A 22,463-nucleotide genomic window follows, 5' to 3' on the forward strand; every position below is an offset into this window, starting at 1 on the left:
CAATGGGAATAGCTCAGTTATTGATTACTGTCTCAATGGGAATCACTCAGTTATAGATTACTGTCTCAATGGGAATAGCTCAGTTATAGATTACTGTCTCATTGTGAATCACTCAGTTATAGATTACTGTCTCAATGGGAATAACTCAGTTATAGATTACTGTCCCAATGGGGATCACTCAGTTATAGATTACTGTCTCATTGGGAATCACTCAGTTATAGATTACTATCTCGATGGGGATCACTCAGTTATAGATTACTGTCTCAGTGGAATTAGCTCAGTTATAGATTACTGTCTCAATGGAATTAGCTCAGTTATAGATTACTGTCTCAATGGGAATCACTCAGTTATAGATTACTGTCTCAATGGTATTAGCTCTGTTATAGATTACTGTCCCATTGGGAATCACTCAGTTATAGTTTACTGTCTCATTGGGAATCACTCAGTTATAGATTACTGTCTCAATGGAATTTGCTCAGTTATAGATTACTGTCTCAGTGGGAATAACTCAGTTATAGATTACTGTCTCAATGGGAATCACTCAGTTATAGATTACTGTCTCAATGGGAATCACTCAGTTATAGATTACTGTCTCAGTGGAATTAGCTCAGTTATAGATTACTGTCTCATTGTGAATCTCTCAGTTATAGATTACTGTCTCAATGGGAACAACTCAGTTATAGATTACTGTCCCAATGGGAATAACTCAGTTATAGATTACTGTCCCAATGGGGATCACTCAGTTATAGATTACTGTCTCAATGGGAATAGCTCAGTTATAGATTACTGTCGCAATGGGAATAGCTCAGTTATTGATTACTGTCTCAATGGGAATCACTCAGTTATAGATTACTGTCTCAATGGGAATAGCTCAGTTATAGATTACTGTCTCATTGTGATTCACTCAGTTATAGATTACTGTCTCAATGGGAATAACTCAGTTATAGATTACTGTCCCAATGAGGATCACTCAGTTATAGATTACTGTCTCATTGTGAATCACTCAGTTATAGATTACTGTCTCAATGGGGATCACTCAGTTATAGATTACTGTCTCATTGTGAATCACTCAGTTATCGATTACTGTCTCAATGGGAATCGCTCAGTTATAGATTACTGTCTCAATGGAATTATCTCAGTTATAGATTACTGTCCCAATGCCAATACTGTAGGAGCAAATTACAGCCTCGAATATTCCTGGCATAGAGTGTTGCTTGTCTGTTTATTATAAAATTCTATGTTCAGTAAATATATTAAATCTCTTGTTGTCAATCCCATTGTCTACATTATCTTTTCACCTTTTCCCTTCGACTTTTCAGGTCTTAACTCTTTGGCTCAATCATTTATTGCTAATGAAACTTTCACATCCTCTCTTGTTCACCTGGACCTCTCTGGAAACCCTGGGATTTTAGCTGCTGAAGATACCTGTGTAAGTGATGGTATAAAATAGTTTTTCATGGGATGTGGTCATCGCTGGCAAAGTCAACATTTTCTTCCCAGCCCTAATTTCTTTGAACTGTTAGAGTTAAGAGTCAGCCACATTGCTGTGTGTCTGGAATCACATGTTGGCCAGACCAGATAAAGACCCTACAGTGAATCAGGTGGGTTATTTCAACTACCGATGATAGTTTTGTGGCTGCCATTACTGAGACTGGCTTTATATTCCAGATTTTTTAATTCAATTTAAATTTCACCAGCTGCCTTGCCTTTTCAAACAGGTCTATATAGTATTGGCTCTAAGATCATATATAGGAACATTGGAACAGGGGGTATGCCATTCAGCCCATTGAGCCTGCTCCACCATTCTAATGGATCAAAACTGATCATCCACCTCTTATGCCATTTTCCCCACTATCGCTATATCGCTTAGGATCTCTATTTTCACCCCTAATGACTAATAACATGCTGCACAAAACCACACTGAATATTTCAACACTTCCTTATCTGTAGACTTTCTGATATTTTCCAGGAAGAATTAGCCTCAATTAACCACTGATGGGAAAATAGATCAAAGCGCCATCTCCAAGTTTGTTTCGCAGCCTTTCTGACTCGAACTTTCTCTTTTGTGCGTTTTACTAGATATTGGAGATAATTTCCACAGTTGAATTTGTATGCTAATTTGAAAAATAGAAACCCAATTCCCATCATCAGGGTCAGACTAAATCCACGGTTTATTATTTTCAATTGCTATATCCAAACATTTATCAATTTCTGTCTTGAACATACTCAACGATTGAGCTTTCTCAACCCTCTGGGCAGAGAATTCCAATGATTCACTAGCATCTGAGTGAAGAAATTCCTCCTCATCTCAGTTTTAAATGGCTTGCCTCTTATTCTGAGAATGGCAACTCAGCACACTATTAGTATGGTACTTGGTTTCAAAAGTTGCGAATTAGCAATCTTTACGATTAAACTTGAAGCTGAAAAACTTTCAGGTTCCTGTTTATACAATGCTTTTTACTGAGGCCCAAACAACTTCCTTCTCAAAAGACATTCCCACTCTCAGTTCCAGTTTACAAATGATAGTTAATTATTGGGAATCTCATCAGCAAAATTTGCTGAACTTATTTGCATACTGGCGTCCAACTTTCCACATTGATTTAAGCCGATCTGTTTGAAAGTGAATGGGAGTAATGTTGACTCTGCATGATAGTGTAAAATGGATGACAGCAAATTGGCCGCGTTACATCTTTTAGGATCTCTATTTTCACCCCGAATGACTAATAACATGCTGCACAAAGCCACACTGAATATTTCAACACTTCCTTATCTGTAGACTTTCTGATATTTTCCAGGAAGAATTAGCCTCAATTGACCACTGATGGGAAAATAGATCAAAGCGTCATCTCCAAGTTTGTTTCGCAGCCTTTCTGACTCGAACTTTCTCTTTTGTGCGTTTTACTAGATTTTGGAGATGATTCCCACAGTTGAATTTGTATGCTAATTTGAAAAATAGAAACCCAATTCCCACCATCAGGATCAGACTAAATCCACGGTTTATTATTTTCAATTGCTGAGCAGTGGAAGGCATTTTGAAACCTGAGTGATAATTGCAGTGATAATCCTCACCTTGAACAGCAAATGGAGATTGTTTTTAAGTCAGTAAAACAAGTTAACAATAGCATTATATTGCACATTTTGTGTTGTTGTGGAGTAGATTTGCTTTCATAGTAATTATAAAGTGTACAGGATAACTGTATCTGAGCCAGGTTTCAGTTTTGGGGTTGAGACAGGCCGCAATGCTTGATATAACAAAGTACAAAGAAAATTACAGCACAGGAACAGGCCCTTCGGTCCTCCAAGCCTGCACCGACCATGCTGCCCGACTTAACTAAAACTCCCTACGCTTCCGGGGACCGTATCCCTCTATTCCCATCTCATTCATGTCCTTGTCAAGATGCCCCTTAAAAGTCACTACCGCATCCACTGTAAAAAATCTGCCCCGTACATCTCTTTTAAAACTTGCCTCTCGCACCTTAAACCTATGCCCCCTAATAATTGACTCTTCCACCCTGAGAAAAAGCTTCTGACTATCCACTCTGTCCATGCCTCTCATAATCTTGTCGACTTCTATCAGGTCTCCCCTCAACCTCCGTCGCTCCAGTGAGAACAAACCAAGTTTCTCCAACCTCTCCTCATAGCTAATGCCCTCCATACCAGGCAACATCCTGGTAAATCTTTTCTGTACCCTCTCCAAAGCCTCCACATCCTTCTGGTAGTGTGGCGACCAAAATTGAACACTATCTTCCAAGTGCTATAGAACTAAGGTTCTATAAAGCATCAACATGACTTGCCAATTTTTAAACTCAATACCCCGGCTGATGAAGGCAAGCATGCCGTATGCTTTCTTGACTACCTTCTCCACCTGCATTGCCACTTTCAGTGACCTGTGTACCTGTACACCCAGGTCCCTTTACCTAGCAATACTCCTAAGGGTTCTGCCATTTATTGTATATTTCCTATCTGTATTAGACCTTCCAAAATGCATTACCTCACATTTGTCCGACTTTAACAAAGAGGTCTGTTCCATTGCCTCTAATTATCATTAAGTAAGTCCCAGATGGTCAGCTTTCTATTAACATTAGAAGTCTTACTAACCTTTATACCATTGGTTAACGGAACTCTGTGTTTGTATTACTCACACTTAGTTGGTAAACATTAATGATTTGATGTAAACCCAATAGTCAAGTCTCCCAGCTTGCTTAAAGCCAGACATTTTAACAAGAGGGTGGGATGTCAGTGAGGGATAAATGTTGTTTCTCTGTATGAGCAAAGACAACTTGTAAGCAGAGATAGCACTGATTCATCAACAATGCCAAGACTTACGGATGATATGATGAGAGCAAGTTGCATGAATCTGGTTTGTAGCCCCTTGAGTTCGGAAAGTTGAGACCTGCAAGAAATCTAACCATAACTAATGTCTATCAGATGGCAAATTAAAATCCTTACAATGTGTTGGTTCTTGATACACTGGCTGAACTTGTAGACAAAAGAACCAAACACTTGCAAAGAACAGAGCAAGATCAGGGACAAGGCCAGAATATACATAATAAAACCTTGGTTTACTGAGTGTAACTATAGTGTTGGTAGTCAGTGATTTTTAACATTCTCGAGAGGGTTGGAATTCAAAGCCAAGCAGGCAGTTTGCAGAAGTCAAGACTGATCACCTTGAGCTTAGGAACCAGGTTGTATTACTTGTCATTTAACGTGGTCCAAAAACAGTTGTATTATAATACTGCAGTGAGTCAATATTTATGAAATCTTGTTATTGAATAACCTTTCAGACCTGAGTCCTGCAGACATTATTATTGAAGGATTAGCAACTTCCCGTTGTGACTGTAAAAGGAAAGAAATCCGCTGGGAGAAATGCTTCCCTTTTATCCCTGAGAACTATAGGGGAGCCAGCCATATAATTGCGTGCTGTCATTTCACATCACTGTCAACCTCTTCACTTAGCAATTCCACTTTAACAGCTGCATTGGAAAACACTCAGTGCCAGCTCTCTCAATGACTCAGGTACAACTCTGAACAGAGTTGTGTTTGACATTTGACACTGAAACACTACGTCACTGCACCCAGCTTTCAAACCGCAGCTAGGATGAGGAGGTCAGATTTCACAGGCATTAATCCAATCTCTAGTTAGGCAAAAGGCAAATAAAGGAAGGAATATGGTGTTGTTTTACGCTCAAAGATTCAGCCTTATGATTAATATTTGTCACTTAAACATGTCTCAACATTTCAGACAAAATGTTTATAAATGTGGCTTCTGCTTTCTTTTTGTGTCAGAATTTTTATAATTTCATTTCCCAACCGAATGCCCTGGTTCACCTTGATCTGGCTGGTACAGACTGTGCCCTGGATTCTGTAAGTATTGCATTCTTTAGATTAAGTTCTCTAACATTATTCCTACCTTCCCAGAACTAGGTAATGGCTGTCATCTTATCCCCTGTAGTAGTTCCAGTCTTGTTTCAGGAGCTGCACAACATAATACATTTTCTCTGATGCAAGTCATATCAGACTGCTTTTCCAAAAGATTATTTTTCCTTCATTGAAATGAAGAGAGGGGAATAAATGAAGATGCTATTAGCTGTGTTAATGTACAAAACCAGAAAAAGAGACATTCCTTCACAGAGTTTAATTACAACATTTTCCATTCCCCTGTGTCTTTCCAGCACCCCCCCCCGCCCCACCGCCCCCCACCGCGCAATCCCACATCCACCTTCTCCCCCATCTTTCAGGTGAGAATTTAAACCCTGGCCCCATCCGCCCGCCCTCTCAGGTGATATGAAAGATCCCAGGGCACTATTTTGAAGAAGGGTAGAGGAATGAATCCTGATGTCCTGGCCCTCAATCAATATCATGAAAAACAGATTATCTGGCTATTATCACATTGTTGTTTACAGGAGTTCACCGAGCACAATTTAGCCACTGCGTTTCCTCTTTACCACAATGCTTCCAAGATTCTTCATTGGCTGTAAAGCATTTTGAGACTTTGATTTGATTTATTATCACATGTATTAACATTCAGTGAAAAGTATTGTTTCTTGCGCGCAAAACAGACAAAACATACCGTACATAGAGAAGGAAAGGAGAGAGTGCAGAATGTAGTGTTACAGTCATATCTAGGGTGTAGAGAAAGATCCATCCGGTGGTCATGGAAAAGCACTATATAAATACAAGTTAAGTTTTTCTTTGTGCGCCTAAAGAATTGAAGGGCTAACTTGCTCCCTTACACCACCAATTGTTGTTGCATTTACGTTGCCAGCCGGCCTGCAGCTGCAATCCCCTGTCACCTTGTTCTATTGTCCCTGCCCCTTATGTCCCCACAAGAGCAAAACTCAGATTTACAACTTTGCATTTGAGACATGTAATCTCTACTCGCCTGCCCCCTCCCCACATACAATATCATTAAAAACTGTTTATTCATAGAATCCCTACAGTGCAGAAAGAGGCCATTTGGCGCATCGAGCCTACACCAACTCTCCAAAAGAGCATCTTACCCAGGTCCACTCCTGTCCTATCCCTGTAAACCTCCGCATTTACCATGGCTAATCCACCTAACCTGCACACCTTTGGACTGTGGGAGGAAACCGGAACACCTGGAAGAATCCCATACAGACACAGGGAGAACAAGCAAGCTCCACTCAGACAGTCACCCAAGGCCGGAATCAAACCCAGCTCCCTGACACTGTGAGGCAGCAGTACTAACCACTGTGCCACCATGCTGCCCATCTGGCCATTCATCTCGTTGCTATTTATGGGATCTTGCTGCGTGCAAGTTAATAGGCTGCATTTTCCTACAATGAAACTGAGACTAGACTTCAAATGCTTCAATGGCTGTGAAGCCTGTGGGACATCTTGAGGTAATGAACGATGCAAATTCTGTCTTCCCCATCCACCCCCCCCACCGAGAATATGATGGCACCAGTGCATCACCATAAGATCTCTATGAGCTAACTACCCTTCGAAATAGCTGGATCGTCAGATATTATATTTCAGACTTTTAGCAGTATTTAGAAAGTTGAATTCATGAAAACAATTTATGTATTTGTCAGAATTCGTTAAAACTGTGATACCTCCACAGTGGCACTTTTCTCTGCTTCCTATTCCCCAGTGAAGAGACTGCCTTTGGAAGGGTTGATGTGTGTTGCAGTGTAGGTATGTCCTCTAAAGACCTTCTGAGGGGAGAAACAATTATGTATTCTCAATTAGTGAAGAACCATGACAGTCATTATTATATCAGAAGTTGAGAAATGTCAAAAAATTCTGTGAAGGGGTTTTATGTAGTGATAAATTAATGATCGTCACAACTTTTATTCTGGTTTTCCATGGCTGATTTTCCCTTTGTCCTCTCTCAGCTTTTTGGAGCATTGAATCGTGGCTGCTGTACACATCTGACCTCTCTAATCCTCAGCCGAAATGTATTTTCACACAAGTAAGTGCAAATCTATTGAAGTGAAACAAGTTTAAATTATTCTGTCTCCACCGATGCTGTCAGACCTGCTGAGATTTTCCAGCATTTTCTGTTTTTTTTAGTTCTTTAGCTTATTTCTCAAAACGTTGATGCAGTGGGAAACAGGACTGAATAATTGGCAGAAATACTGATCCCAAGTCATTCGATTTCACATGACCCCAGGAGACTCAGATATCCTCACAGGATTCAGAGTAATGCTAAAACCAAATCACATGGTGACTGCCAATTAAACTTTAATTAAAAATCTGTGAAATCAAGTTATGAAAGTGAAGAAAACTCACTTTTAATTCCCAAAATGCTTCAGCAAATGAAAGCATCCTGATTATCAGACCCAAGTGTGCTGTTGTAACCTATATGTATATAATCAGAGTGGGTCTTGTCCTCTCTTTACTCTGAACTTGTTTCTCACACCAGGCCCAGTGTTGTTTAGACTGTAACTCCTATCAAACCCCAGCTTGAATAAACAAGTAACAGAAGTGACTTTCTCAAAGTCACTCCTTAAACTATTCATCACCCCCTGACCTTGAGATCAGGAGCACATCACAAGTGGAGTCGTGGTCATGGATTTTAAAGTGACCCTTTTGCCTATAGCAGAGGGTCCACCTCTCAGTTAGCTGTGCATCTTAACAGACTTGCTGTTCCATCTCTTTGTGGACTTATGTCTGTTGCTTGTTGACTCTGGGATGGGTCATAGAGCCAGGATTCCACGGAAGAGAAACATAAACATCAAGCCAGAAACCCAGCAGAAGTTGATACATTTGTAAAAACCCTGAACTCAAAATAGCAGAAGAGCGTAGACTTGTGTTAAGTATTAACACACTGACCATTTCACCAACCGGGGGAGCCTGTGGCACATTGTGAGGGATTTTATTTCATTCCATACAGAGACTTTACAGAGATGCTGTGTATTCATTCTCTGTGGTTCAAACTGATTGTTAAATTGTTCAAATCTTGGTGTAGTGACACAAACACATTCGTCACCCCTTCACTTCCTCACTCCAACATTCTTCACTCCCTCGCCCCGGCCCCCCCCCCTCGCCCCGGGCACCCCTCTCCCTTCGTGCCCCCCTCGACCCTGTCCCCCCGGGCCCCCATCACCCTTCGTGCTCGCCCCGGGCCCCCCTCTCCCTTCGTGCCCCCCTCGACCCTGTCACCCCGGGGCCCCATCACCCTTCGTGCTCGCCCCAGGCCCCCCTCTCCCTTCGTGCCCCCCTCGCCCCGGGCCCCCCTCTCCCTTCGTGCCCCCCTCGCCCCAGGACCCCGTTCACCCTTCGTGCCTCCCCTTCGCGCCCCCCCCCCCCCCCCCTCGAGTGCCCCCCTCATCCCCCCTTCACTCCGAGCTAGTCAGGGTAAACCTTGTCCACTTTTAAAAGTAAAAAAATGATAATTGTTAGAGTATTCCGGTTGACATCGATTATGTATTTATTTCCCTTCCAGTTTCAACCAGGACAGCCCCCCTCACTCCGACAGTCTTCACTCTCTCACCTTCACTCTGACACTCCACCCCTTCATTCCGACACTCTTAACTCCCTCACTCTGACTTTTCAACCCCGCACTCCGATATTCTTCTCTCCCTCACTCTCAAAGCTCTTCATATCCTCAGTCCCAGTCTGACACTCCTCACTCCCTCACCCTCATGCCAACACTTTCACATTCTCACTCCAACATTCTTCACAGCTTCACACTGACTCTCGTCACCCCCCCCCCCACCCCACCCCCCCCCCCCCCCCCCCCCTCCTACCTCCTATGGACAGACCTGTGTGGTTTCTTTGTGAAGCTTCCACTGAACTCTGCCTGATTTTCGGATCTTATCTGTGTTGGGGTTGAGTTCCACCTGCTGTCCTGCTATTAGACCATTGTTGCCAATTATAATAACTGCCCAATTTTCATTTGCATTGACTTCTCTAGTGGGTGTTTAATGGTGAATGCCAGTTTTACGACCTGGCTTCTATGTTGGTGCATTTACCCCAGTCTCTGTGGATCAGTACAGGTAACAGTCAGTGCAATGTCTTTTCTTATAGGAAAATCAGGGAAGTGCCTCTTTCACTGAAGCAGTTCTTCAGCAATTGTTTGTCATTAAAGTGCATCACGCTGTCCGGTATCAAGCTGCCACTGGAGGGTGTGAGGTATGTTTCAGTGATCAGTAAAGCTTCTGAAGTGTGAAACTGTAATAAATGTCCATATCATTCTGAAAGCAGCAATTGAATTTCCGTTATAAATACCTCTATTCGATGGTAATCAGTGTTCCTGAGTGCGACAGACGGCCGACTGGGCAGGATTCTGAGAGCTGGACCTGCACTCGTTTTCTTTATAAGCTTAATTAAAGAGAGGCAGCAACAAGGTTGGAAGGAGTACAACCAGGTTCAGAACAGCCTCCCATCCAGCAATTCTCCTCCCTTGCCAAGAGTTACTTCCTTCTACTCAGTGCCCTCGCACTCCCACGCCAGGACATCTCCTCACTCCCCAATCCTGCCCAGCAACTCCCCCTGCCCTGTGATCCTCCATCCCTGTCCAGACATTCACCTGCCCAATATTCACCCTGGCCTATTCTAAGATGATGCCATCTAATTCTGGATTCTTCCACCAGAGGACTAGGCTCTCTGTATATGATCCCCTTTATTATTTTTGACGCCTCAATTAGATTATTACAGTAGAATCATGCAATCGTGAAATCGTACGGTGCAGAAGACGCCCTGCGGCCCATCGAGTCCACACCAAAACGCGAAAAACACCTGACCACCCACCTAATCCCATTTACCAGCAAATGGCCCATAGCCTTGAATGTTATGACATGCCATGCTCTGATGTGGAGATGCTGGGGTTGGACTCACCTGACGAAGGAGCCTGAGACTCCGAAAGCTTGTGCTGCCAAATAAACCTGTTGGACTTTAACCTGGTGTTGTGAGACTTCTTACTGTGCCATGCTCATCCAGGTACTTTTTAAAGGGTGTGAGGCAACCTGCCTCTACCACTCTCCCATGCAGCCATTCCAGACTGTCACCACCCTCTGGGTAAAAGGTTTTTCCTCACATCCCCCCTAAACCTCCTGCCCCTCACCTTGAACCTATGTCCTCTTGTGACTGACCCTTCAACGAAGGGGAACAGCTGTTCCTTATCCACTCTGTACATGGCCCTCATGATCTTGTAGTAAGAATCCTGTGGAAATAGTTAGAATCCCTACAGTGCAGAAGGGGGCCATTTGGCCCACCGAGCCTGCACCAACAACAATCCCACCCAGGCCCTATCCCCATAAAGCTACATATTTACCCTGCTAGTCTACCTGATACTAAGGGGCAATTTAGCATGGCCAATCAACCTAACCCGCACATCTTTGGACTGTGGAAGGAAGCCAGAGCACCTGGAGGAAACCCATGCAGACATGAGGAGAATGTACAATCTCCACACAGACAGTCACCCAAACCAGGAATTGGACCTGGGTCCCTGGCGCTGTGAGGCAGCAGTGCTAACCACTGTGCCGCCTGTGTACACCTTGATCAGGCCAAACTCAAATCAATTGAGGAATCTGCCTCAATAGATATTACAAAATCTGGCTCTCATTCTACTGGCATTTGAGTAACATGAACACCTGATGAAAAGCTGACCAGATATAGATGAAGTAATCCATCGAAGCCCATCTCATCCTGCCTTGGAATGATTCCTGAACACCATCATCATCCTACACATTCAAATTCAGCCGTCACCTTGAGAAAACCAAAAAAAGAGAAGAAAGTATGAAGCCAAATTTAGGAACAAACTGTAAAATTGCAATATGGCTGCCAAAGGCAAACAAACAAATTCCAAGAGATGTATTCAACAAGGCAATGGATGACCCACCACCCACTAAAAGTCAGTCAACACTGCACTGACTGAAACCTTGCTGCTTTACGGTGATAAGACACTGGGACAGCCTTAATTACTTGAGAGTGGGACTCCTGCCCCCATCAGGGGAAAAGTCCAGCCCACCAGGCCTGCCAAGCAATCTGATTGACAGCTCTGTAGTCCCAGCAGTGCCAGAAGAGAGTAGTGGCCAGTACTGGGACTACAAGCTGTCCCCAGGGAAGCAAGAAGATGCCTCAAAGGTAAAAAAGTGTGGACATTTTGGGCAGGCAGAGATTGGTGACCCCAATGGCGGGGGGAGGGGGATCATGCTTCAGAGGCTACATTCCCCACAACTCACATTATCAAAGCTTCCCGGCTGGATGCCTTCTGCTGAACGTCACAGAATTGTGGCAGAGGAGGAATGAGGCCCTTAACTGGTAGTTAGTCAGCCATGTGAGAGCCAAAATAAGCCGGATGGGCTGCCTGATCCTTACCCACCCTCCCTTAATATGGGGGACAGGTCGGGGGGTGGGGGTGGGGGGGAAACAGTGTGAGGTGGTTAGTGGTCTGGCCACCTAGTTTATTTTACAAGTTGTCCCCCCCGCCCCCCCCGTAAAATTCACCCCAGGAAACATTTATAGTAGCACCCCTGCTGTTTCCTCAGACAGTGCTTTGATTGAGTCTGTGTGGTATTTAATGGTAAGTTGTTTTGTTAATAGTCTTTCTTTTTCACTCTACAGAGCCATTCTTCAGAGCCTAGCTTGTAACACTCACATCAGTGACGTACATCTGGACCTTAGTAACTGTGAGGTAATGAACAAAAAGCAGCACCATCAGACCAGAACTCAGTATTTCCTGTAGAGATTTCATCCGACCATTTTCCTTTTCACAAAAACAAAATTTTTTTTGCATCTTGCTCCACAAGGGTATAAGTGGTATAATTCTGTCCAATCTCTCCTATGGTGTGCCCTTGACCCCCATGATGCTCCTGTGGGCAATTGTTGAGCAACGGTTACATTGTGCCTCACAAGTGAAGACTGGGGAATGTCACCCTAAATCCCTTTTCACATTTCCTAAGTTGCTGCTTTATAATACAGCTATGGTTGAGAGTGCCGTACAACCTGCTCCCAGGAAATCCAGTGAAACACATCTTAGCAAAGTCAGCAAAAATACTTCAGAGTTGCCCCTGATTCTGAGATTTTGTGCTCGGAGCATTAGATTGTCCAGAAAAAAATCAAAGAGGCAAATAGAATGTTGGCCTTCATACCAGGACAATCCTAGGAAAACTCATGAGACTGATGGCTGACTAGTCTCCTGGCCTGTATCCTAAGGTCATAAAAGAAGTGGCTGCAGCGATAGTGGATGTTGTCATCATCCAAAATTCCCTAGTTTCTGGAAAGATCCTAACGTTTGGAAAGCCACAAATGTAACGCTTCTTATTGAAGGAGGGAGGGAGACAAAGCAGGAAATGAAAGGCCAGTTATCCTAACATCTGTCACTGGGAAAATGTGGAATCCGTTATTAAGGAGGCAATAGCAAGACATTTAGAAAATCATACTGCAATCAGCAGAGGCAGCATGGGTTTTTGAAAGGGAAATCATAGAATTCCTTTCGAGCAGAATGAGGCCATTTGGCCCATCAAGTCGGCACCAACTCTCTGACAGAACATCCCACCCAGGTCCTATCCCTGTAACCCCATGTATTTAACCCACTAATCCCCCTAATCTACACATCTTGGGACACTAATGGGCAATTTAGTCTGGCCAATCCATCTAACCTGCACATCTTTGGACTGTGGAAGGAAACCGTGAGCGCAGGAGAAAACCCACGCAGACATGGGGAGAACGTGCAAACTCCACACAGTCACCCAAGGCCAGAATTGAACACAGGTCCCTGGTGCTGTGAGGCAGCAGTGCTAACCACTGTGCCATCCTCTGACAAATTTATTAGACTTCTTTGAGAATGTGATGAGTAAGGTGGATAAAGGGGAAACGGTAGACATAATGTATTTGGATTTCAAAACATATTCGATAACATGCAAAGAAGTTTTCTCACAAGATAAGAATGTGTGGTGTTGGGGTGATATATTAGCATGGATAGAGAATAGAATAACTAATAGGAGAGAGTCAGGATATATGGGTCATTTTCAGGTTGGCAAACTAAATAGTGAGGTGCTAAAGGGATTAATATTGGAGCCTCAACTATTTACAATCTATATTAATAACTTGGATGAAGGGACCAAGTGTATTGTCACCAAATTTCTTGTCAGTAATAGTAGGAAAGTAAGTTGTGAGGAGGGCACAAAGTGTCTTCATAAGGATATAAATAGGTTAAGTGAGTCAACAGAAAATTGGCAGATTGAGTAAAATACCAAGAAAACTGAGATTGCTCAATTTGGTGGGAAGAATCGAAAAGCAGAATATTATTTAAATGCAGATAGATTGCAGAATGCTGCAGCACAGAAGTATCTGGGTGTCCTCAAACATGAATCACAAAAAGTTAGCATTCATGTACAACATGTAATTAGAAAGTCAGATGGAACATTGGCCTTTATTACAAGAGGGATAAAGTACAAAAGTAGAGACGTTTTGCTACAACTGTAGAGGGCACTAGTGAGGCCTCACCTAGAGTACTGACTTTTGCTCTCCTTACTTAAGGTAGAATATACTTGCATTGAATGCATTTCGGAGAAGGTTCACTAGGCTGATTCCTGGGATGAAGGCTTTGTCTTATGAGGAAAGGTTGAGCAGGGTTGGCCTATGTTCAATGGTGTTTAGAAGAATGGGAAGTCATCTGGAAACAAGTGAAATTTGGAAAGGGTTTGACAGGATAGATTCTGAGAGGATGTTCCCCTCGTGGGAGGATCTGGAACTAGGGAACAGTTATGTTTCTATGTTTCTAGTTTAAAAATAAGGGGTCGCCGATTTAAGATGGAAATGAGGAGGAATTTCCTCTCTGAGGGTTGCTAATCTTTGGAATTTCCTGTCTTAGAAAGCACAGGAGGTCAGGTCATTGAATATATTCCAGGCTGAGTTAGAAAGTTCCTTGATCTACAAGGGAATCGAGGGTTATGGGTGACAGGCAGGGAAGTGGAATTATGTTCTACTCTAAGGCATTGGGTGACATGCAAGGATATACAGAACCCTGGTTTCAACCACACCTGGAATTACTGTGAGCAGCTCAGGGCATCACACCTCAGGACGGAGATATTGGCCTTGGAGGGAATGCAGTGTAAATTTATCAGAGTCACACCTGGATTCCAAAGTTACGAGGAGAATTTGCATAAACTAGTGTTTATTCCCAGCAATTTAGAAGATTAAGGAGGTGATTTGGTTTAAGTTTTCAAGATCTTGAGAAGCAGAGAGTGAACAGATAGAGAGAAACTAATTGTGCTGTTTGGGGAGTCTAGGATTCAGTTTACAAATTACAGCCAGACCTTTTGGAAATTGGGCAACAATTCCACACATGATGGGTTGTAAAAGTTTGGAGCTCTTCCACAAATAGCAATTGACGCTAGCTAGTCAAATATTAATTCTGAAACGGAGATGGATAAATTTTTGTTATCAAAAAGTGTTAAGAGATATGGGACAAAGGAGGGTAAATGGAGCTGGATCACAGCTCAGTCATGATCTCATTGAACATCTATTTATGTTGCTACTTCCTGTTGACATTGATCCAACACCTAAGCAGCCCATGTGCCTAACTAGGAGGTTCGTCTGTTATGGGGATGCAGATCCTTAACTCATTTTGGAATAAATTTTAAAAATAAAACAAAAGGATGCATTTGCAGCAGGTTGACAAGTCAGACCTCTTCACGCACGGCCCTTGAGCAACACCATTGCGGAGATTTGTCTGTGTGTCCCAGAGGGAAAGGGAACCACCTTCAGGGTTCATTCCCTCCCTGTGGGATGAAATGGTTTCCAGCTATTGCCTTTGTCGGGTGGGTCATCAGCTGCCATCCCTGCTGGGTGGTTGGGCATGTTCAGTATTGGATCCTCGTTGACAGAATGAAATAGTTGCAGCATTTTAGAACGATATGTTCACTTTGTTTCTCTTGTAGTTGAGATCAGCAGGTGCCCAGGTGATTCAGGATCATATCATCGATGCCAATGCTATCAGCAGCCTGGACTTATCAGACAACGGTAGGTAACACTCCACAGAGGCACTTTGACTGGCGACAAGGAGAGAAGAGTGTTTAATTTATCCTTTTCATCTTTGGCAGGATTTGACTCGGACATGGTGACGCTGGTCTTGTCTATCGGAAGAAGCAAGTCCATTCGACATGTAGCACTTGGCAAGAATTTCAATATAAAGTCAAAGTAAGTTCAGGGACGCCGACAAGTTTATATGAGTAAAATACAGCAGATGCTGCAAATATGAAATAAAGGCAGAAAACACTGGAAATGCTCAGCAGGTCTGGCAGAATCTGTGGAGAGAGAAAGTGTTGCCAGACAAGATTTTACTGCTCCCCAGTTGATAAGCTTGGAGGTTGGTGGCTGGTAATGCCAGGCGCCACTTCGGGATGGCGCCCAGATATAGTCTTACCACCAAGGAAGTTTCCCAGTGAACAAAAGAACAAAGAACAAAGAACAGTACAGCACAGGAAACAGGCCCTTCGGCCCTCCAAGCCTGTGCCGCTCCTTGGTCCAACTAGACCAATCGTTTGTATCCCTCCATTCCCAGGCTGCTCATGTGACTATCCAGGTAAGTCTTAAACGATGTCAGCGTGCCTGCCTCCACCACCCTACTTGGCAGCGCATTCCAGGCCCCCACCACCCTCTGTGTAAAAAACGTCCCTCTGATATCTGAGTTATACTTCGCCCCTCTCACCTTGAGCCCGTGACCCCTCGTGAACGTCACCTCCGACCTGGGAAAAAGCTTCCCACCGTTCACCCTATCTATACCCTTCATAATCTTGTACACCTCTATTAGATCTCCCCTCATTCTCCGTCTTTCCAAGGAGAACAACCCCAGTCTACCCAATCTCTCCTCATAGCTAAGACCCTCCATACCAGTGGCAGCAGTTCAGTGCCTGCTTTTGGGTGCGGGGGTGGGGGGGTGATGTGTGACAAGCCAAAGTGAGGGCCATCTTCCCAGGCAATTGCCATTTTGGCAACAAAGGAGCAATTGCGCTGTCAGCTTGGGAGGTGACCAGCTACATGGAAGTGGTCTCCTGGAAAGATAGGGGCTATCCGAGCCAGAGGCTCCAAGATCCAAGGAGATGACTTCCTGCGGCAGTGGCTATCCCAAAGGTTCCAATGCTGGTGTTGGACAGAACCCACCTCCAATGTTGGGGTCTGCCTGCTTGACCACAGCAGAAAATGACTTACTCCTTTGCAAGTGTACCTCAAGGCCGAGGCACCCTTTACTTACTGTTGCTGCCTGAGCAATCACCTCTCTCAGTGATCATCTAATTGGACTGACTACCTGCAGTGCCCATCTGTCATCCTCGAATCGACAGAGAGTCCTGCGGCACCAATTAAGAGGCTGCATCTGAGAAGATTGCTGAAGTCCTGCTGCCCACCCGCTGGAGCCTGACACCAGCAAGTAGCCCCAGCATCGGGATTTACCCCATTCCGAGAAAATCCCATGTAACATTTCAGATTGGTGACCTTGCATCAGAACTGGGAAAAGTCAGAGGTGTGATAGGATTTAAGCAAGTGAAAGGATAGAGTGTTGGATAAAGAACAAAAGGGAAGGTCTGTGATGGGGTAGAAGGCGGGTGAGATTATGTGGCAAAATGGTGCAAGAATAAAGGGGGAGGTAACAGGAAAAGTGAAAAAAGAAACAAAAGATGTGCCTGGAGGGATCATGTATAGCCGACATATATAAACAAAGAAAAAGGGAAAACCAGAGAGAAAGGTCGCAGCAAAAATCAGCATGGATACGAAGTTAGCTGTGTGACAGAAAACAGAGTTGTGGTGAGTGGCTGTATTTCAGCTTGGAGAAAGCTGTGTACTAGGGTTCCTCAGGAATCAGTGGCGGCATGGTGGCACAGTGGTTAGCACTGCTGCCTCGCAGTGCCAGGGACCCAGGTTCGTTTCTGGACTCGGGTGATTGTGAGGAATTTGTATGTTCTCCCCATGTCTGCGTAGGTTTCATAGAATCATAGAATAGAATCCCAACAATGTAGAAGTAGGCCAGTTGGCCCATGGAGTCTGGACCAACCATAATCCTACCCAGACCCTATCCCTGTAACTCCACTTATTTACCCTGCTAGTTCCCTAGTACCTGGAGGAAACGCATGCAGACACGGGGAGAGTGTGCAAACTCCGCACAGACAGTGACCTGAGGCTGGAATTGAACCTGGGTCCCTGGCGCTGTAAAGCAGCAGTGCTAATCACCATGCCACCCAAACTTCCGGGTGCTCCGGTTTCCTCCCACAGTCCAAAGATGTGCAGGTTAGGTTGATTGGCCATGCTGAATTGGCTCTTAGTGTCAGGGGATTAGCAGGGTAAATATGTGGGGTTACAGGGATAGTGCCTTTGTGGGATTGTGATCAGTGCAGGCTCGATGAACCTAATGGCTTCCTTTTGCACTGTAGGGATTCTGTAAGTAGTGGGCCACTGCTTTCTTTGATCCATATTAACGATCTAGACTTGAGTAGGCAAGGCATAATTTCAAAAATTGGCGGATAACATGAAACTTGGTCAGTATTGTGAACAGTGAGGAGGATGGAGATAGTTCTGAAGAGGTGGAATGGGTGGACACATGACGGATGGAATTTAACGCAGAGAAGGCAGAAGTGAAACTTCTGGGTAGGAAGAACAAGGCAAGTCAGTATAAAATAATGGGTGCAATTGTAAAGAAGGTGCAGGAGCAGAGGGACCTGGTGATATATGTGCACAAATCACTGGAGGTGACAGGGTAGATTGAGAAAGTGGTTAATTAGGTATGTGGGATCCTGGGCTTTATAAACAGAGGCATAAAGTAAAAAGTAAGCAAGTTATGATGAGCCTTTGTAAAGCATTGGTTCAGGATCCGATTTGCGTTACGCCTGTTTTCAGGTGCAAAAATTTGGTAAAGTCAGGCATGAGGCAATTAGCGTGATTTGCTCCTGCGTCTGCGCAGATGCCTATTTTACCAAGGCCTGAAAATGACCGCAATCTGAACACCGCCTGAAACAGACGCAATGGCGATTTAAATGCACTTAAATTGAATTAATGGGCTGCCCACCCAACTTTACCTGCATTTCCCCCTTTACCATCGCGTTCGCCTGTCCAGATTCGGCATGAAACAGACAAGCTCGGCAAAGGTCTGTTTTGGGCGCTGCAGCTTCTGAAGAGATAAGTTCAGGGCTTCCAACGACTCTCTAACTCAGACCGGTGGTGGGGAGGAGGGCAAGGGAGGTGGATCAGATCATTCTCTGGTGAGGAGGAGGGCGGCCCGATCATTCTCTGGTTGGTGGGGGGGGAGGGGGGGGCATCAGATGTATCTCTGGTGGGGGGGGAGGCCCGATTGCTCTCTGGTGGGGGGGGCGGATGGCCAGATGGATCTCTGGTGGTGGGGCAGGAGGGGACCGCTGCCACTCTGCAGCGAACAGTGGGGGGAAAGGGGAGCAGGGGGTCACAATCGGTCTGGGTAGCGGGAGGGTGGGTGGATAAGGGGGACAGTTATGTTGTGGGGGTGGGGCGATATCTGTGGGGACAATTGCTCCCGCTTTTCGCTCCCTGGCCGCTTTATCCGCTTTTGCGGGCCCGCGAGCGATGTGACAGGGGCGTGTTTTTTCAAATTTTTTTCTCACTGCGCATGCGCAGTTGAAGGCCCCGATCGGAGCTGCAGCGTTTCAGGTGCGATAAGCCCCGCCCACAGCGCGATTCAGACTCGCATTTTTTTTTCAGGCTGAGTGCGTATGGGGGGCACTTTTCCTGAGAGCAGTTTTCCAAGTCCAGATTTAGCACTTAGAATCAAAATGGTAAAATCGGGCCCTCAGTCTCAACTGGAGTTTCATGGGCATCACACTTCAGGAAGGATGTGAACATTTTAGAGAAGGTGCAGAAAGGATTTACAAGCATGGTTCCGGGGTGAGGGACATCAGTTGTGTGGGTAGATTGGATAAGCTGGAACTATCCTTATTAGGGAAGAGAAGGTTGCGAAGAGATTTGATAGGGTACTGAAAATCATGAGGGGTCTAAGCAGAGTAGATAGAGAGAAACTAATCAGAATCCAGAGGGAATCCAATAGAAAGTGAATAGCAGAAAAACCAATGGTGTCATAAGGAAAAGTGTCTTTATGCAGTAAGTGGTTAGGATCAGGAATGCACTGCCTGAGAGACTCCAAGGGAGGCAGCTTCAATTATGGTTTTTAAAGGATAATTGGATAAGCACCTGAAGAGCGAAAATTTGCAGAGGCTACAGGATTAGGACAGGAGTATGGAACTAGCTAGGTTGCTCTTACAGAGAGCCAGCACCGACATGATGGGTCAAATGGCCTCCTTCTGTGCTTATGCCATTCTATGATTATTTAGTGAAAAATAAAACAAAATGGAGGCTAATTGGTTAAACATAGTGTTAAATCTGGAAGGCTTTAAAGTTTCTAAGATGAGATAATGTTCTTTGAATTTACATTGAGCTTCATTGAAACGCACAGGATTAAGGACAGAGAGGTCAGCACGAGGGCAAGATGGGGAATTAAAATGACAATTGACTGGAAGTTCAGGATCATGGTTGCGAAATAAACAAATTTCTGCAGAGCCGCAAGTCTACACTTGGTCTCCCCACTGTAGAGGAGACCACATTGTAAGGAGTGAATACAGTAAACTAAATAGAAAGAAACACTAGGAAGGAATATTTGGGGCCTTGGATGTGAGAAGGGAGTAGGTAAAAATGTAAGGCAAGTAGCACTTTGCCTGTACTTGCATAGAAAGGTGCTGTGGGAATGGAGGGGGTTGTTGGGTGACTGAGGAGTGTACCAGAGTGTCATGAGGGAATGCTCCCTTCAGAATGCTGAAAGGGGCAGAGGAGGGGAAGATGTTTTTGATGGTGGCATCCCACTGGAAATGGCAGAAATGACAAAGGATGATCTGGTGGTGTGGAAGGTGAGGACAAGGGGAACACTATCGCGGTTTTGCGGGGGCGGAGAAGAGGTGAGAGTCAAAGTGCATGAAATGTGTTGGACATGGATGAGGCATTGTCAACCACAGTGGGTGGAATCCTTGGCTGAGAAATAAGGAAAATCTATCGGAAGTGTCAATATGGAAGGTTGCATCATCCAAACGATGCAACGGAGATGGCAAACCTAGGGAATGGAATAGAATCCTTACAGGAAGTGAGTTCCAAGGAAACATAGTGAAGCTAGCTGTGGGAGCCAGTGAGCTTATTGTGAACATTGCCTAGCCCCAGAAACTGAGACAGAGCAGTTAAGGAAGGGAAGGGCGCATTTTAGGTTGTTCATGGGCAAGTGAGAAAAGGATGGAGTTTGGAAGAAGATTCTATAGAATTTTCCAGTTTGGGACGACAGCCAGGAACAGCAGTGTTGGAGTTATCAATGTATTGGAAAAAGAGATAAGGAAGGGACTTCAGCAGGACTGGGACAATGAGTACTCCATTAAAAGGTTAGGTATAGCTAGGACCTGTGTGGATATCCGAGCAACACTTTTTATTTGAGAGAAAGTGAGTGGAGTTACAGAAGAAGCTGATGAATAGGAGAACGATTACAGCCAGGCAGAAGAGGGTGGTAATGGATGGGGACTGGTTGGGTCTCCATTCCAGGAAGAAGTTGAAGGCTTTTAGATCACCCTTGTAGAGTATAGAGGTGTAGAGAGATTGATCATCTGTCATGTAAGGGAGGTGGTTTGGAAACTCAAATGATGTAGGCAGCACAAGAGTCATGAAGATAGGTGAGAAGAGACTGGACAATTGAGAGAAAAATGGAACCAAGATGTGGAGAAATCAGTTCAGTGATGCAAGAACAGGTTAAAACATGTTTGTCGTCTTTGGGGGGAAAAAAGCATTTATGCCCACATCGTGACCAACTTAAATCAGTTGTCTTACACCTGTGTTAATATTTTCAGAGCCTTGGCTGATGTTCTCCACAGGATTGTTCAACTCATCCAGGACGAAGAGTGTGTAAGTTTATTATCAAGAAGTAAAATAACTGTAACTAAAACAGAAAATGGTGGATACTTAACAAGTCAGGCAGTATCTGTGGAGAGAGAAATAGTGTTAGCATTTCAAGTTGATAACCTTTTGACAGAACTAGATGTTAGATATTTAACGGTTTATAAGCGAATGCAGAGAAGGGGGCGGGGGGATGTTGGAGAGAGATGAAGAACAAAATGGATGGTCCGTGATGGAGTAGAGGGCAGGCACAATTAAATGACAAAATAAATGATGGTGCAAAGAAAAAGAGAGTGGTGATGGGACAATATAGACACAGATTTTGGGTCTACAGAAGGTGCAAGCGGTTAGAGTGAAACCATTAGTAGCACCTTCCCTCTGAGGAAATGGGAGCAGTGGTTACGACCTGAAATTGTTTTACTCAATGTTGAGGCTGGGGGATTGTAAAGTGCCTCATCAGCAGAAGCAACATTTTCAGAAGCAAAATGCTGCCACTGCTGGAGAACCAACACAGAAATGGAAAATGCTGGAAACACACAGCAGGTCAGGAAGGGGCCGTGGAGAGAGAAACAGTTCACATTAATATTTTAGATCAGTGATGTTCATCTGAACTGGTGGAAGTTATGAATTTATGTTTCAAGCAAGTGAAAAGAACAAAAGGAAAGCTCTGTGACAGGGTACAAGACAGGGAGAGATTAAACAACACAAGGTTTAATGGTACAGAACTGATGAATACTCACGGATCTGAAACGTTAACTGTTTCTCTCTCCACAGATGCTGCCAGAACACCGGCGCGTTTGCAGCATCTTTTGTTTTTGTTGCTGTTTCTTCAGCTTGTGTTAATCTGATACGGTGATGTGTGTTGAAGCTACTAATGTCAGTTTGGAACCTGATAGAATTTCAGTTTGAAGAGAACTATTTTCAGGATCTTTGGTGAAAGCTGCAGTTGCAGTTTGATAATATCTTCCAGCAAAGATATTACAACAGCTTATATTAAAAATCTTGCCTTTGGAAGATGCCAATCGAAGCTTTGATTTGAGCAGTTCAACAGGCTCAGCTGCCAGGTACCTAGATTCACAGGACAGATTGGAAATTGTTGGCTAAATGTCACA

General features: G+C 44.2%; 1 protein-coding gene across 1 annotated transcript in view; it reads left to right on the forward strand.

Moving 5' to 3' along the window:
- The window catches only part of carmil2 (capping protein regulator and myosin 1 linker 2), a 151,074-nt gene that overhangs the window by 73,337 nt on the left and 55,274 nt on the right, over positions 1–22,463 (forward strand). The window contains exons 13-20 of the mRNA XM_078210947.1: positions 1,320–1,429; positions 5,287–5,364; positions 7,359–7,435; positions 9,496–9,600; positions 12,034–12,103; positions 15,354–15,435; positions 15,516–15,612; positions 21,306–21,360. Of these exons, the coding sequence (XP_078067073.1) occupies positions 1,320–1,429; positions 5,287–5,364; positions 7,359–7,435; positions 9,496–9,600; positions 12,034–12,103; positions 15,354–15,435; positions 15,516–15,612; positions 21,306–21,360 (674 nt within the window). The remainder of the gene's footprint in view (positions 1–1,319; positions 1,430–5,286; positions 5,365–7,358; positions 7,436–9,495; positions 9,601–12,033; positions 12,104–15,353; positions 15,436–15,515; positions 15,613–21,305; positions 21,361–22,463) is intronic.

Source organism: Mustelus asterias, chromosome 4, assembly GCF_964213995.1.
Source record: "Mustelus asterias chromosome 4, sMusAst1.hap1.1, whole genome shotgun sequence".
NCBI lineage: Eukaryota > Metazoa > Chordata > Chondrichthyes > Carcharhiniformes > Triakidae > Mustelus > Mustelus asterias.